The 16650-nt window shown below is 43.1% G+C and overlaps 2 protein-coding genes across 2 annotated transcripts in view; one reads left to right on the forward strand and one right to left on the reverse strand.

The window, feature by feature from the left end:
• Tpgs2 (tubulin polyglutamylase complex subunit 2) overlaps window positions 1-12062 on the reverse strand; it is a 37839-nt gene extending 25777 nt beyond the window's left edge. The window contains 1 exon segment of the mRNA XM_051202090.1: window positions 11608-12062. Within this exon segment, the coding sequence (XP_051058047.1) occupies window positions 11608-11689 (82 nt within the window). The 5' untranslated portion in view covers window positions 11690-12062.
• A 10-nt stretch (window positions 12063-12072) lies between these two features.
• Kiaa1328 (KIAA1328 ortholog) overlaps window positions 12073-16650 on the forward strand; it is a 242815-nt gene continuing 238237 nt past the window's right edge. Inside the window, 1 exon segment of the mRNA XM_051202092.1 lies at window positions 12073-12156. Within this exon segment, the coding sequence (XP_051058049.1) occupies window positions 12102-12156 (55 nt within the window). The 5' untranslated portion in view covers window positions 12073-12101.

Consider the following 16650-nt stretch of genomic DNA (forward strand, 5'->3'; position numbering starts at 1 on the left):
TCATTTGTCATGCCATGTCACTATATATATAAATCCCATGATGGGAATTGGCAAGGGTTGTTTACCAGGGACTGAACACATTGCAACTTACATGGAAAGGCATCATGGTAGTCTGGAGCCAAGGAATACCACAAAGTCACTGTAAGCATAGCAGTTTACAGCTATGCTCCAGGAAAAGGTTTCTACATGCAAGTGTAAAAACTCTGCTCAGGCAGGAGAGAGGAGGGTTTCCCCAGCCAAAATGTTACAGTTTTGCTCCATTCTGTCTCTGGAGAAGTATTATACCTCTGCTCAGGTCCCTTGAAGTGTAACACTCTGGTCCTCTCTGGCTCTCATTAAAGTTGTTACAGCTTAGCTCTGTTCCATAGAAAGTGTCACAGCACACAACAAACCTCACTCAAGAGCTTTATTGGGAAGGAAATATTCAGGAGGGTGACTGCCTCTAAGGATGTGAAGCAACTGCAAACTGAACAGAGTACAAAGCTTATATAGGGTTTTGGGAGGAGGGGGAGGCAGAGCTTTTCCAGGGTAGCTTGGGACTGGTGTTTTTTTTTTTTTTTTTTTTTTTTTTTTTTTTGGTAGACTGATTCTCATGCAAGCTCAGGGATTGGTGGGATTTTATGCTCAGGGATCTCAGAGATTGGTGGGATCCTGCAGCCTGACTCTGGGATAAGTTCAGACATTGGTGAGATTTCAAGCCCAAGTTCTGGGATCAAGTCAGGCTCAGGCTGTTTTTCCTTAACCCTGGTCTCAGGTCAAGTCAGGGGCAGGGTATTCATTCTTTGGCCTCCTTTTTACTATAGGTATTACTCCTCATTTTGGAAAAAGGAACATCATGGCACAAGTCCCAGACCACCTATCAGGTAAGCAGCAGTAAACCTGAATGTCACAGAGGATGAAGGTGTTAGGAATATTTGGACATAGGGCTAGGTGGCAGTGCTCAGAGTCAAAGTATTATTACAGTCTGAGGGTTTCAGTGTGTTCATAAAATATGTCCCCAACAAGTTAAAACAGTCTATCATTGGGGGAGGGGTAAGGAGTGGTAGTGGTATTTGGCTCAGAGGAGTTAATGAGAGACAAGATGACAGAGACTAGTAGTCCAATGGGTGAAGCTGACTTGGGATGGACAAACAACTAGCATTCTCCAAATTGGCCAAGCAGAGTGTTATTCAGTAGTTGATATGCAATTAGGATGGAGGATGGCCCAGATTTGTCCCACAGTAGTTGCAGTGCCAATATGGGTCACCTCTTTTAAGTTTCTGGCCACTTTTCACAGTAATCTTCCTTCTGTTCATAAAGAAAACAGGCATGGGTGTAAGCCCCAGTTAAAGAGAGATGGATAAGGGGGTTGAAGGGGACTGAATCAGCTTTTGTCAGGCTAATTATAGAGCGATTTCCTAACCCAATTAGGACAGGCTTTTGGTTAGCTCTTACATCCATACGTAAGAGCTGCTAAAGAAAGGTATGGATAGGAAGAAATAGAGGAGTGTATAAGTTATCAAATCACCAACTTGATTCAGTTTGATATGCTGAATCATATGTGTGGCTGAAAGGTTAAGTATGGCATCCTCTACCAATGCTACCTGAAGAGAGAGAACTTGCGAAGGGAGTAGTGTTTAGAGATCCTTGTATGTTAGAAGGTGGGATGGTAGTGAGGGGAGAAGGTTAATTTGATTCACATATATGACGTTTAACTGCAGCCAGATGTACATTCTTGTATAATATGAATAAATGGAGATGTATCTGTAATACCCTACTAAATAAGCATTGTTTTTAAATCCCATCTTTCCTAAACTGAATCCAGTGACCAAAAAGTCCAGAGTTAAATTCTGAGCTCTGAGCATCAAAGTAGCCTAAGCAAGCAGCATTAGCGGTGGGTGGCTGGAGGCTGGCAGTGACAGAGAAAGTAAAAACAAAACCAATAAACACAGAACACAGAAAGCTCACACTCTCAAAGACAACCAGTCAGAAACAAAACATGCAGTAACTACCATCATTCATGCTCTCAACTGAGCCTGATTGATTTCTATCATGGCTCCCATGTTTACTACAAAACTTATAGATACACCAGAAAACATAGACCCTTCTGTATACAGAAAGTAGACAAAACTTTCCAAACAACTAGAATCAGGTGGGCAGGCTACATCTCACCTTTTGCACTGGATGGGAGTTTTGTAAAAGGTTTTGTAATTGGATGAGAGGGGAGTAATGTTTGACTATGGAGGGTTTGGGGTATCCCATTCGCAGGGAACCACCTGGAAAGCTGGTATGGAAAAAGGTGTGTCAGATTGTGCGGTTTGAAGGAGGAATGGGGGTGGCTAGTGAAACTGGGGCCAAGCAGATGGGGGAAGCAAAAAAAAAAAAAGAGGCTCCTACTTTAGCTAGAAGATCACTTTCCATCAAGGGGACTAGGAAGGAGTGGGCAAAGGGGAATACCTCTAAAATTAGAGGTAACTGGTAGGTTTTGGTAAGGCTGATTAGGCTGTCCCCCTATTTTGACAATAGAGGAATGGTAAAGAGAGGTGGGTGGGTTCTTAAAACTCCGCCAGGATCATAAAAGAGGCTCTGGTGTCCAGAAGGAAGGAGATGGATTGTCCTGACACTGTGGTGACTACCCAAGGCTCCCTAACAAAGATGGCCATGGTCAGGCCAAGGGAACCTGGACCCCCTCAGTCATTCAGGGCCAGACTTGGGCAGTCAACTGAAGAGTGACTTGGACTTGATGTCCGCATGCCATAAAGGAAATGAAGACAGTCAGTAGCCCAATGATCCTCTTGATTGCACCATGGGCATGGTCAGAATGGTTTGTGCAGGTCTGGACAGACTTGGACTCAATGACACTCCTAACTGCATCTGAAAGAGGCACCCAGAGGGCTTTGGAGTGTGGACAGCTGCCAGCTGAAAGGCCTTAGCCAGCATCAGATATTTTTGTTTGGGGATTTTTTCACCTCTTCCTTGGTATACCTTGCAGGCCATGGGGTAGACCACATGTGGAGTCAGGAGTCCTTTCTCTAGATGTTTAAGTTTGGCCATAATACCAGGGAAACTCTGGGAGAAGAAGTGGGAGTTGTTTCCCATCTGGAGACTCGGAATCCAGACTGGTGTATTGCTAGGGCTTTTGTAAGCTAGTACGGTGATTGAGATGAGTTTTTGTGTGTTTTGTGTTTGTACTGCATGACATCCTGGATTTTTCATAATTTACTTCTTAAGGGCAGCCTTGCAGAGACTGGCAAGGAGGCAAGTTATAAACTGATTCCTAGTAAGGATGTCCCCTGTGGTATTGCAATTCCATTCGGAGTCCTGGTCAAGGACTGCTTCAGCCCCAGCTAAGTGGGTCACATTAGTTTAGTGTATTTTGTCTTCATGTGCACTATCCTGGTTCCAGACTCAACCTGTATTCCTCGTAGAGAAAATTGTTGGTAAGAACCATATAAACATCATGGACGGTGAAGTTATAAGATTGGGTAATATACTGGAATTCTTTAATAAAGGTGTAAGGAAGAATTAGCAGTATAAGACCACAAATTCTTTTCTATTTGAATGAGTTTGCTTAATGAGAAGGGGATGTGTTCCTTGAGCAAGCCCTCCACCCCAGCAACCTCCCACCAAGGGTGAACTGTGGCTGGTTTAGGCTGGGTAGGGGAGTAAATGTAAAGGGAGCCCCATGGTGGAGCAGAACTGAGTAGTGGAAGGACCAAGTGCTGGAAGCGGGCTGAAAGTGGGCACCTGAGCTGGTTGATTTGGACTTATCACTGAGGAGGAAGAAAGGAAGACTGAACAGGCTGGAGAGGGAAAAAAGGGACTGTGGATTGAGGTTGATAAGGTGAGGCTCATTAGCATGATAGAAAAGAGTGGAGGAATCATCTGGTTTGGGCTTCATAGCTAGGGGTTGTTTTTTTCCTTGTTTGGTTTATGCCATGTAGTTACTTTTAATAAAGACGGGAGTGAAGTTACATGGCAATGTACAACCTTTCCAACCCTACCAAGATGGCTGTCATCCACGTGGATGACTCCATCCTTTATGGGGGCACAGAAGCTAAGATGGCAGCAAGTCACACATTTCCTTTAAGATTACCTGTGCATAGATTTTTAACTATCAACTCCAGTGTTATGAGTTTAAGTTAACTCTTTTGTTACATATTTTTAATCATACCCAATATGCTGATAAATCTTGAGGTACTGAAAGTTTATATAACAGTTTTACAAATCTTGAAGTAAGATTTACACAATGAAATCTTGAAATTTGCAGGCAAATGGATGGAACTAGAAGAAACCATTCAGAATGAAGTAAGCCAGTTACAAAAAGACAAATATGGTATGTACTCACTCATATATGAATTTTAGACATAGAGCAAAAGGATTACCAGACTACAATCCACACTGTCCAAAAAGCTAGGAAACAAGGAGGACCCTAAGATAGACATACATGGTCCCCTGAAGAAGGGGAAAAGGACAAGATCTCCCAAGCAAATTGGGAGCATGTGGGGGGAGGGGAGAGGGAGTTAGGAGGAACAGGAGGGGAGAGGTAGGGATGATGGAGCAGGAAGATTTGAGTCAGGGAAAGGATAGACAAAAGCAAGAAAAGAGATACCATAATAGAAGGAGCCATTATAGGTTTTAAGATAAATCTGCCATGAGGGAAATGTTCAGAGACCTACAAGGATGACCCCAACTAACAATCTAAGCAATAGTGGAGAGGCTACCTTAAATGTCCTTCCTCGATAGTGAGATTGATGACTACCTGATTATATGCCATCCTAGAGCCTTCATCTAGTAGTTGATGGAAGCAGAAGCAGACACCCACAGCTAAACATTGAGCCCAACTCCTGGAATCCAGTTGCAGACAGGGAGGAATGATCAGCAAAGCGGTCAAGACCAGGCTGTAGAAACCCACAGAAATAGCTGACCTGAACAAGGGGGAATTCATGGACCCCAGACTGATGGCTGGGAAAGAAGCATAGGATTGACCCAGATTCCCTAAATGTGATGTTAGTTGGGAGAACTGGGCAATCTATGGGGGTCTTTGGTAGTGGATCAGTATTTATCCCTAGTATATGAATGGACTTTGGGAGCCCATTCCACATAGAGGGATATTCTCTCAGCCTAGACACACAGGGGAGGGCCTAGGTCCTGATTCAAATGATATAACAGGCTCTGAAGACTCCCCATGGGAGGCCACACCCTCCCTGGGGAACAGAAAGGGGATGGGAATTGGTAGAAGGGGACAGGGGAAGACAGGAGGGTGCAGAAACTGGGATTGACATGTAAAACAAGCTTGTTTCAAATTTAAATTTAAAAATCACACACATATACACACACACACACATACATACATACCATGAGGAGAGAAGACATCATCCAGGAGAAGATTTTTGCAACATATACATCTGGGGGAAATACTTTTATATAGGATAAATAAATAAATTTATAACTTAATAAGATGGCAACCCAATTAAAATTAAAACTGCAAGAGAACATGTTTTGAATGAACAACAACAACAAAAAAGTACACCTTAAGCACAAGTTTTAGAGGGTTAAACTAAAACAAAAAGAGTATGAAATGAGTAGCAATAGTCCCCATTAGAAAGTTTGTCTCTTTATTTTATTTTGCTCTACTTTCTCTGTCACAAAGTCAGGTGACTTGCCTGATATGAGACTATTTGAAGAAAACCTTTAAGTAAGCATGCTTGGGTCTAGAAGAGGGAGAGCCCAGAATAAACTTTTAATTGAAGTAGGACAAAAACTAAACAACAATCTAATACCACTCATACCTGAAAGACATCTGAATCCCTGTAAAGCTGAATCCAGTAGGCTGAGAACAAAGAAGGCTTAGAGACAGACAGACAGAGAGAGAGAGAGAGAGAGAGAGAGAGAGAGAGAGAGAGAGAGAGAGAGAGAGAGAGAGAGAGAGAGAGGGAGGGAGGGAGAGAGGGAGGGAGGGAGGGAGGGAGGAAATTTTAGGGTGCTGGCTATAAACAGAGGATGCTGCAGGATGGAGCTGAGAGATGCACCAGCCAGGGAAGAATGTGTGCAGGGTATATACATGCTACAGATGGCCCACTCCTTTGCTGTTCTCCCCCTCTTGCTAGATCCAGCTCCAGAATCCCACTTTGCAATAAAGTTATAGACCCATCAATGTTAAATTAAAAGATAGGTCATTTACACCATGTGGGGGTGGGGTAGAGTATCAAGTAAAAACTGGGCTTGAGCAGAGAAAAGAGAAATAGGGAAATTCTTTTCATTTCCTCCATTGCTGGTAGTATTTGCAAAGGTCCCAAATAATATTAGGATCTAGGGTGCTGGTAGGTGGCCCTTTGGATTGGTTGTCTAAGGGGTACTGAGGCCAAATTTGATTGCAAAAGTGGAAAATTTTAGGGCCCTTCAGGTTCCATGTCAGATGGAGGGACTGAAGTCTTTCTCATCTCATGGGGGAAAGGAGATGGTGTGGAAGACACTGTTCCCATGGATGAGGGAAGCAAACTGGCACTGCAACTTGTAGTTGTGGGTATAGGGTGAAAAGGGCCAAGGAAAAACACCCTGCCCCTAGCTAGACCTGAGAACTGGGCCAAAAGCACGCTGACCCTTACTTGAACTGAGACCTGGGCCACTAGGACCAGGGCTTGAAATTGCACCAATCCTCAGAATCCCACCAGGCCCTGCTTTTGCCCCAGAATCAGACCACAAAACCCACCAATCCCAAGTCACCCTGGAAAGCTCCACCCTGCCGAGAAAATTTGCTGCTTTTTCTCACTAGAGGCAGCAACCCTCCTGGATTCTTCCTTTCCAATAAATCTCTTAAGTGAGGTTTGTTGTGAGGTGTGATTTTTTTTTTTTTTTTTTTTTTTTTTTTTTTGCTGTAACAACTTTTGCAGGAGCAGGGAACTGTATCACTTTTGCTGGAGAAACTTTCCCCTAGTAGAGCTGAAGCCCTCTCCTACTAAAGCAGAGTTGTTAAACTTTCATTGGGGGAACCTTTCCCTGGAGTAGTGCTGTAAACTTCTATGCTTACAGTGACTCTGTGATGTTCTTTGGCTCCCATCTGCAATGCTTACAGCAGGGGTTCCCAGGTCTCAGGGAGGCCCAGAGGAAAAACAAAAACCATTCAGTCATTCAGTGAGTTGTTACCATACTCAATGGGGGTCAGGAGTTTAGCTTGGTCAAGGCCAAGGAGAGCTTTGGTACCTGGTACCAGAGCATTTGTGGAGGCCAGAAGGCAAGGGGGGTGGGGTGGGAGGGTTGCCTCATCCACAGGAAAGAGTTGGAGAATGGAGTCACAAAAGCCTTGAGGGCCTAGTGGATCTGTAGGAGTACAGGAAACTCTGAAGGGGAGGTGAGAGAAGACAGCAAACATCTGGTAGCACAGTTGGGCCTAAGAAAATGGCAGAATTACAACTCCAATGGTAAGGGGATGGGGTTAGGTGAAGAGGGCCAGCTGCCACCTCCAAGAGTACCAAAGACGTGCTGAAAGCTCAATGGTCACTTCTTCAGACTCAGCGAAACCTTTACACTAATTTGTCTGCTGATGGAAGGGATGCAAGGAATCAGTAGACTGGAGATGAGGAGATGAAGGATAGCTTCCTAGTGCAGCTTAGACCCAGATGGAGAATGCAGGCACCAGAAGAGCCATCAAGTCATGGCACCAATGTGCAGTTCTGAGAGGAAGGGTATCTTGACAGCTGAAACCCAAGGATTCCCACAGTCACCCCTCAAAACAAACCTCACACAAGATGTTTATTGAGAGGGGAAAACCCAGGAAAGTGGCTACCTCTGCTTGGGAGAGAAGCAGCAGAGAACTGAGCAGAAGACAGGGTTTATTATATAGGATTTCCGGTGTGTGTGTTTGTGGTTTTCCATGGTTGAGATTTCCACAGTAGAGTTTGGTGGGATTTCAAGTCCTGAGCTTGGGCTTTTTACTCTGTAGGATGGAAGGTGGATATTAAGGCAGAGTGTTCTGCGGGTGATACCTTGGGGTAGGAGTTCCTCAGGGGAATGGCCTGGCCACTTCATGCTTCAAGGGGCTTACAAATGGGGAGGAAAGAAGAAGACAAGAGAGGGAATAAGGGATGAGATAGCTAAAATTAAGGGCCATCTCAGAGTAAATATGGAAAGCCAATACAGCAGAAGCTTCCTAAAATATACACATATATGGTGATTCAAACGAAACTGCCAAGTAATGGGGAAGATAGAGCCCCAACCATCCAACTCATCACCAAATGAAACTTCCAGTTCTGAGATTTGCATCACATCTAATTGAGTTGTTGGCTAAAGAGGTCCCATAGGAACCCAGGCAGTTGCCAAGACTACAGATTGCTCTTTAGAAACTGATGTCAAGGTTCCATTGTTGAAGACAACACCAACACAACTGATTGAACATGGTGAAATCAAGCTGGTGCCTGAATAGAAAGAACCTTCATTTCTATGTGGTAGTGTCTTTGGCCCAGGAAAGTACTCTGCATGCTACCAGAACACCAACCCAGCCAAATTCTTTGACTATAATGGTGTCCTGTCTGCAAGGCATGTTAGAGCAAAGCTTATAGGAGTAACCAACAAATATCTGATTTGACTTGAGGCCTGATGAACCAACCCATTCTGACACTAGTTGGGTAACCAAGAACCTGAGACTAGATGGCCCAGAGACCTAGGCAAAAACCAAATACTACTATTCTAAAAGAAAACAGACCTCAAAAACCTATCAATAAAATGACTCCAAATAACACTCTGCTATACTTATTGATCAGTCCTTGCTCAGCAATCATCAGAGAAGCTCCTCTTGCAGCAAATGGGAACAAATAGAGAACCACAGCCAAATATTATGCAGAGAATGAGAGACTTTGCAACACTAAACCCCAGAGGGGATGTCGCCATCAAATCTCTCCCCTTGGAGCTCAGTGAACCCAGCTAAAAAGGAGGAATAAAGAGTGTAAGAGTCAGATGGGATAAAAGATACCAAGAAAATGAAGCCTTTCAAATCAACATGATTAAAGTTCATAAGAACTCAGAGACTGGGGTAATATGCACAGGACCTGCAAAGGTCTACCTGAGGTCTTCTGTGTGTATATTATGGCTCCCAGTTTAGGGTTTTTATGAGACTTGCGAGTGTCTGCACAAGTGGGTATCTGATTCTTGTGCATTCTTTTGGGCTCTTTTCCTCCTAGTTGTTAGCACTGTGGTAGTTTTATTTTATCTTATATTTTTGTTATATTTTATTATATCTTATGTCTTTGATCAGTTTATCTGACTTATGATCAACACCTTTACATAAATATGATTCAAAAGAAACGTCAAATAGGACCCTCTTAATTTAGATTTTCTTTAATTGTTGAATTTCTAGAGTTCTTTATAATAGAACTTTATAATCTCTTTTCATATTATGATTAACAAATATCCTATTTTAAGGTTGTATTGTCACTTGATGGTATCCACAAAAACACATTCATTTTATTTTATTTTATTTAGTTTTTCAAGACAGGTTTCCTCTGTGTAGCTTTGAAGACTATTCTGAAACTCACAGAGAACCGCCTGCCTCTCATCCTGAGTGCCAGGATTAAAGGTGTGCGCCACTGCAACCCTGTATACATTTTCAATTTTTATAAACTATTTATCCCTTTCTTTCCTGTATTATATTTAAAAATTTATTCACTATTTCTAATCACTTAAAAACTAAACTAAGGGGGAGTGATGGGCCAGCAGTTAAGAACATTGGTTGTTCTTCCAGAGGACCCATGTTTCCTCCTAACACCCACATGGCAGCTCATAAATGTAATTCTAGCTCTGGAGGAAATTACACTTTCTTCCTGCTTCCTTGAGCCAGATTTTAAATGAGGACATCAAGTTGTTATAAGAATTATTTGTGGAATGTATTTTCCCCATTGAATGGTTTTCACATCCATAGTTAAAAAGTATGTATCGGTGAACTTTAAACATCACAGTTATTTTTGGAGATTCAATTCTATACCATCAATTTGTATTTTTTATTTTTATGCCAGTACCTCTTTAAAAAAAATTTACTACAATTTTGTAGTATATAATCCTTATTGCAGTTACATGTTATAGGAAATTTATCTTTCTTATCACATGTAAGTGTAGAGATCAGTGGCATAACTATTCACATTGGTACATAATCATTACCATTACTATCTCCATTACTAGTCATCCCCAATGTAGTAGATTTTCAAAGAAAAAAAGAATGACTAAGAGGAACTCTGTTCTTCTATTACAATACTGCTTTGGTTATTCCTGGTCTCTTATATTTAAATATTAACTTTAGCATTAATTTGTCAGTTTCTGCATTAGAGGCCCTGTGTGGTTTCAGTGAGAGAACTCTAGAAAACTTCCACAGAATTTCCTTAACTTCCATAGCTCCAGTTTCCATTTGTTCATATATTTATAACATATAATCCTTTCCCCAAAGGATGCTGGATTTTGTCAAGTACCTTTTTGGCAACCATATAGGTGTTATTCTTTATTCTACTAACATTCTATTACATTCGTTTTTCTACATATTAAACAAATCACAAATTCCTAGGATAAATCAAGCCAAGTCTCAGATTTCTATTATAAAAAATGGCCAAATAAGCATACAATTGAACATAGTGCTATGCTAATAGCTGCTGCTACAATGAAGACGGGGAGTTAAGAGAGCAAGATGGAAGGTGTAATTGTAACTATTATCTGGGTAAAACTTATCAGAGATAATACTCATTTGATCAGAAAACTGAATGGTGAAAGGAGACAATTCCAGGGGGAAGCAGGCCAGGCAAACTGAAAATGGCGATAAGTAGGAACAAGCTTAGTGTCTTTAAAGTCATAGCCTCAACAGCAAGATGTCCACAATGGTCGAAGCAGTGAAGATGCCAACAGAGAACGTGCGGGTCACCATAGAGAAATTTCAATCCCTTCACAGTTGTAAGAAGAAAGCAAGCATTTCCAGCACACTTTCTCAACCTGCTTAGGCAGCTTTACCCTGACCCCTCCCTTTACCTTAGAAAATCTAGAATCTTCTCTGGGTCACGATTCTTCTTAACCTTCTCAGAAAGCCAAGCACCTCTCGGTCTCTGCTACCTCTGATTAGTCAGTGAAATAGTACTGATTTGTGTTGGGCGGCTAGGGAGCTAAGGTGTCTGTTTGTTTCACACACCGTTTCTTTGACAGCTGTAGCCCCAGCGTCTATCTTTGCTGTGGTTAGTTAACCAATGTCGAATGACAAGAACAGCTCTCAAACTCCTTCAGCGCTGCGGGCTCGGTGCTGTACACTGAAGCTCTGCGCAGTGGCTGCCTTGGGACACGGGCAGCACCCTTAACCTCAGTTCACCGTGCGACCCCTGGCAGGGCTTGCATTTCAGGGACACAGCTTCCTGGGAGACACGTCCCCCAGGTTGCCAGGCGCCTCCCTGTGTTCCTCCTTGCAGGAGGGAGGCGACCTTCCCGAACTCTCAGCACACACTTTCGGGCCTGATCAGAGACCCCCTTTACCCCCCTCCTCCTCCTCTGCGAATTTGCAACAGCGATGCCCCTGCAGTCTGGTCCAGCTCCCGCGCAGTGCACCCAGCGCCCAGCCCTCCACCCTCGCCCTTCCTTCCCAGCCATTGTCCTTCCCACCCCACTCACCCAGGATGCGAGTGACGCCCAGGGTCAGCTTCTCTAGGTGCGGCTTGCCACCGGCTTGCAGTGGGGGCGGCGTCTCCTCCATAGCACGCGTCCCCACACCGCGCGCCCCGGCGGCCACAGTGACCGGGGCCGCCGAGGAGAGCCGGCTTGCCGGCTGACGTGCCCGACCCCGCCTCAGCTCTGCGGCCGTCGGGCTCACGGCATGCCGGGAGTTGTAGTTTTCGGTGCCTGAGGGCTCCGCCAGGAGAGGATGGGCGGCCCGGGCGGCTCTGGCAGCAGCAGTTCCGCCAGGCGCTCGTTCCCGCGACCCTGGCCTGGGCCTCAGCTCACATCGCCGCGACCCCGCCTCGCCTCGGCCGGGAGCCTCTCCCCTCGCCAGGGCCAGAGGCGCAAGCGGGGGCGGGCCTCTGCGCCGAGCGGCCAATGGGGACTGAGCGTGGCGGCCGGGGCGTGGCAGCCCCCGGCGCGACGCCTGGAGTGGCGGTTGTTTCAAGATGGCGGGTGCGGCGGGCCCCTCCCTGCCGGGCTCTGCGTTCTGGAGCCGCGACTGTATCCTTTGCCCCGCTGCTGGGGGCGCCGCGCCCTCCTGGGTGCCGAGGGTGGGGGGCGCGAGGCTTTCAGTGGGCCCGAGAAGCCCGGCGCGGACCCCGGGCCAGGGACGGGCCTTTCCACTTCGAGCTTGTTGCCCCCCCCGCGCCTGGCGACGAGTCGTCACTAGGTGGGAATTCTGGATCGTGAGAAAACCCGTCCTCTTTGACCGTGGGTTCTGCAAAAAGGAGCCTTTAATGGGGACGTCTCGGGCAAGGCTGGAAAAGCTCCTCTGCCAACCCTTGCCAGGAGATCACTGGCAGGCTGAGGATGAGAAGTAGATTTGTGGTGCTAGGGACAGCAAATGTGGGTGGACACACTTTGCTAGCTGGGCAAGGAGTCTTTTTCTCTTGTCACTAGGGGCAAATCAGGGGTAATTTCATTTGCCTCTTGGTCCTTTAGTGATGCTGTGTCTTCTAGTGTGGCTTTATTAGAGGTATAGGTTTCACTGGGACGAGTTTTGCTGGTGCTAGTTAGGGCATACGAGAGGAAGTGCCTGGAAAGAACATTGACTTACTAAATTGTGAGCCACCCTTGTTGGAAATTGAAATTTGGAGATGGTTTTTGCTTGGGAAGCCGTGGAGCTTTCTAGTCACGCAGTAGTTCGAATTCCCGGTTCAGTAACTGATGAGATTTCACAGTGGATCATTTCTAGGATTAGGTTAGCTCATGCATCCTAACCTTTTATCTTGGTTATGTACTTCCTTGCTAGAGGGGCATTACTGGAGAGGAAATGAAATCAGTGTTCCCGAGTGCCTGAAAAGAGGCCAGGTGCTTTGCTAGATGTGGTGATGACATTGTTTTAGGCATTACTGTTACCTTTGGAAGAATCATTCTGGACATTCTATTCTTCTTAGCTCGCAGTGAAACTTAGAAAATTGTATTACCAGTTTCCTTTATTAAGTTACTTAAGTTCGAGTTTCCTGTGTGCAGACAGGAATACTTCTGCATTCTGTTGCTGTGTGTTTAGTGTTGTGCATTTACTACACAGAATTACTGCTTGTCTCTGATAGGTGGGGCAGAGCAAATGAAATTACCTCATGTACTGTAGAAGAAAGCAGACCAGTGCATTCTCAAAGCAATTTACTTTTCTTCCCTTTACCTATTAGAGTTGAAAAGCAAATATGTACACCAGAACCACTGTACTGAATTAGGAAGTCGGGAAATTGGGATCAGTCTTTTCCTTAGAAAACAGAGTTATTTGCTTATAACAGCTAATGGTATTTTTCTGATATTCAATAGAGGAAATGACAGTCTGTTTCATTAGGACTGAATAAATTAACAATGTGTGGCCCCAAACCTTTGCTCTTGTTGTTAGCAACCTTTTACTTATTTATGTAGTCATTAACACTCACAATTTGTAATAGAAGTAATAATATATTCCCTGTGTTTTATACTTTCTCATGCATTGGATAGTGTAAAATATTCAGATCTACCCACTAATGATGAGGAATTGAAATTGTATGGGAAAATGTGATGGTAATTAGGTTCTGTAGAAATTCATATATAAAAAAAGAATTGCAAAATTACTGGTATTGCCTTTTTCCTCAACCTACTCCATCTAATGACCAGCTAACACCCAGCCTCTGATAATTTCAGTCTAAATCTCCATAGGGCATACAGCTGTATTAAATGTACATTGTTGCTATTTGTTGAAAAATATAATAGTTATGAACCATTTGGCCTTTGGATCTCAATTTCTTTCAGTCATATTGATGACTATTTGCCAACCACTCCAGAATAAAATTTCCACTAGAAAAAGCCAAATAGTATGCACCTATGATCTTGTATTCTTTGCACATTAGTGAATGAAAGATTTTCACTGCTTCACATAAATGATTAAATAAATGTGATTGAGAGATTTCTCAGTCCTTGAAGGCTTTTTATGATGGGTTACTTCACTCAGGATGGATTCTTCAAGTTCTATCCATTTGCCTGAGAATTTCAAGATTCCATTGTTTTTTCCACAGAGTAGTATCCCATTGTGTAAATGTGCCACATCTTCTTTATCCATTTTTCAGTTGAGGGACATCTAGGTTGCTTCCAGGTTCTTGCTATTACAAATACTGCTGCTATGAACATAGTTGAACAGATGTCATTGTTGATGGATGTGGATCATTTGGGTATATGCCTAAGAATGGAATTGTTGGGCCCAGTGGTAGACTGATTCCCATTTTCCTGAGGAACAGCCATACTGATCTCCAAAATGGCTGTACAAGTTTGCACTCCCACCAACAGTGGAGGAGTGTTCCCCTTTCTCTATATCCTCTCCAGCCTAAGCTGTCATTGGTGTTTCTAATTTTAGCCATTCTGACAGGAATAAGATGGTATCTCAGAGTTGTTTTGATTTGCATTTCCCTGATAGCTAAGGATATTGAGCACTTTCTTAAATGGCTTTCAGCCATTTTGGATTCCTCTAGTGGGAATTATCTTTTCAGCTTTGTACCCCACTTTTTAATAGGGATATTTGGTGTTTTGTTGACTAGTTTCTTGAGTTCTTTGTATATTTTGGAGATAAGCCCTCTGTCAGATGTGGGGTAGGTGAAGATGTTTTCCCAGTTTGTGGGCTGTGGTTTGGTTTTGTCAACTGTGTCCTTTGCCTTACAGAAGCTTGTCAGTTGAAGGATGTCCCATTTATTAATTGTTGATCTCAGTATCTGTGCTACTAGTGTTATCAGGAAGCAGTCTCCTATACCAATTTGTTCAAGGGTACCTCCCACTTTCTCTTCTAAGAGGTTCAGTGTGGCTGGATTTATGTTGAGGTCTTTGATCCATTTGGAATTAAGTTTTGTGCATGGTGATAGACATGGGTCTCTCTACAGTCTTCTACACACCATCCAGTTGTGCCAGCACCATTTGTTGAAGATGCTTTCCTCTCCCCATTGTATACTTTTAGCTATTTTGTCAAAAATCAGGTGTTGGTAGGTGTGTCGGTTAATATCTGGATTTTTGATGCAATTCTATTGGTCTACCTGTCTTTTTCTGTGCCAATACCAAGCTGTTGTCAGGACTATAGCTCTATAATAGAGCTTGAAGTCGGGGATGGTGATGCCTCCTGAAGTTCCTTTATTGTACATGGTTGTTTTGGCTATCCTGGATCTTTTATTTTTCCATATAAAGTTGAGTATTATCCTTTCAAGGTCAGTAAAGAATTGTGCTAGGATTTTAATGGGGATTGCATTGAATCTGTAGATTGCTTTAGGCAAGATTGCTATTTTTACTATGTTGATCCTACCCATCCAAGGACACGGGAGATCTTTCCATTTTCTGTTACCTTCTTTAATTTCTTTCTTTAAAGACACAAAGTTCTTGCTATATAGGTCTTTCACTTGTTTGGTAAGCATTACCCCAAGATACTTTATGTTTGTGGCTATTGTAAAGGTTATGTTTCTCTGATTTCTTTCTCAGCCACTTTATTGTCCATATATAGTAGGACTACAGATTTTTTCAGTGCAGAATTCTACCAGGAATTCAAAGAAGAGCTACCAATACTCCTCAAATTGTTCCACACAATAGAATCAGAAGGTTCATTACCAAACTTTTTACGAGGCTACAATTACCATGGCACCCAAGCCACACAAAGACACAACTAAGAAAGAGAACTACAGACCAACACCCCTCAAGAACATTGATGTAAAAATACTCAATAAAATACTGGCAAATCCTAGAAAACATCAGAGAAATCATCCACCATGACCAAGTAGGCTTCATCCCAGGGATGCACAGATGGTTTAACAAACTAAATGGAGAGAAACTCAGTGCAATTCCTCTAAACTCAGGAACAAGACAAGGCTGCCCACTCTTTCCATATCTCTTCAATATTGTACTTGAAGTTCTAGCTAGAGCAATAAGACAACAAAAGGAGATCAAGAGAATACAGATTGGAAAGGAAGAAGACAAACTGTCACTATTTGCAGATGATATGATAGTTTATATAAGTGACCCAAAAAAACTACCAGGGAACTCCTACAGCTGATAAACACATTCAGCAAATTAGCAGGATACACGATTAACTCTAAAATGAATCTCTTTTATGTAGTGTTAAATTTAGCAGATATGCTTGAGGTAAAGAATATTTGGCAAAATTAAGTCACCGATAGCACTTAAGACAGGAGAATTGAATAAGATCACCAGTAGAATAAAGAAAAGTATAAAATCCCTCTAAATCAGGAGCCCTGGGATTCTCCAAAGTGACAAAGAATGGAGAAATTGAAGGGGGAGGAGCAGGGATTATTACAAAAGTAGAGGAAATTTGTGAGTGTAGTATATCACACTGAAATTTTAATGAGTGGTCATTTATATAAAATGCTATTGATAGAGCAAATCCAAAGAAGTCTATGAATTAATTGATAAGTTTACCAATATAGGGCATTAGAAGTATCTTTATTGAGTTAATAGAATCAAAGCCTGATTGGATAGGTTCATGACTGATTAGCACAGGAGGAATTAGAGACA

Source organism: Phodopus roborovskii, unplaced genomic scaffold, assembly GCF_943737965.1.
Source record: "Phodopus roborovskii unplaced genomic scaffold, PHOROB, whole genome shotgun sequence".
NCBI classification, from domain to species: Eukaryota; Metazoa; Chordata; class Mammalia; order Rodentia; family Cricetidae; genus Phodopus; species Phodopus roborovskii.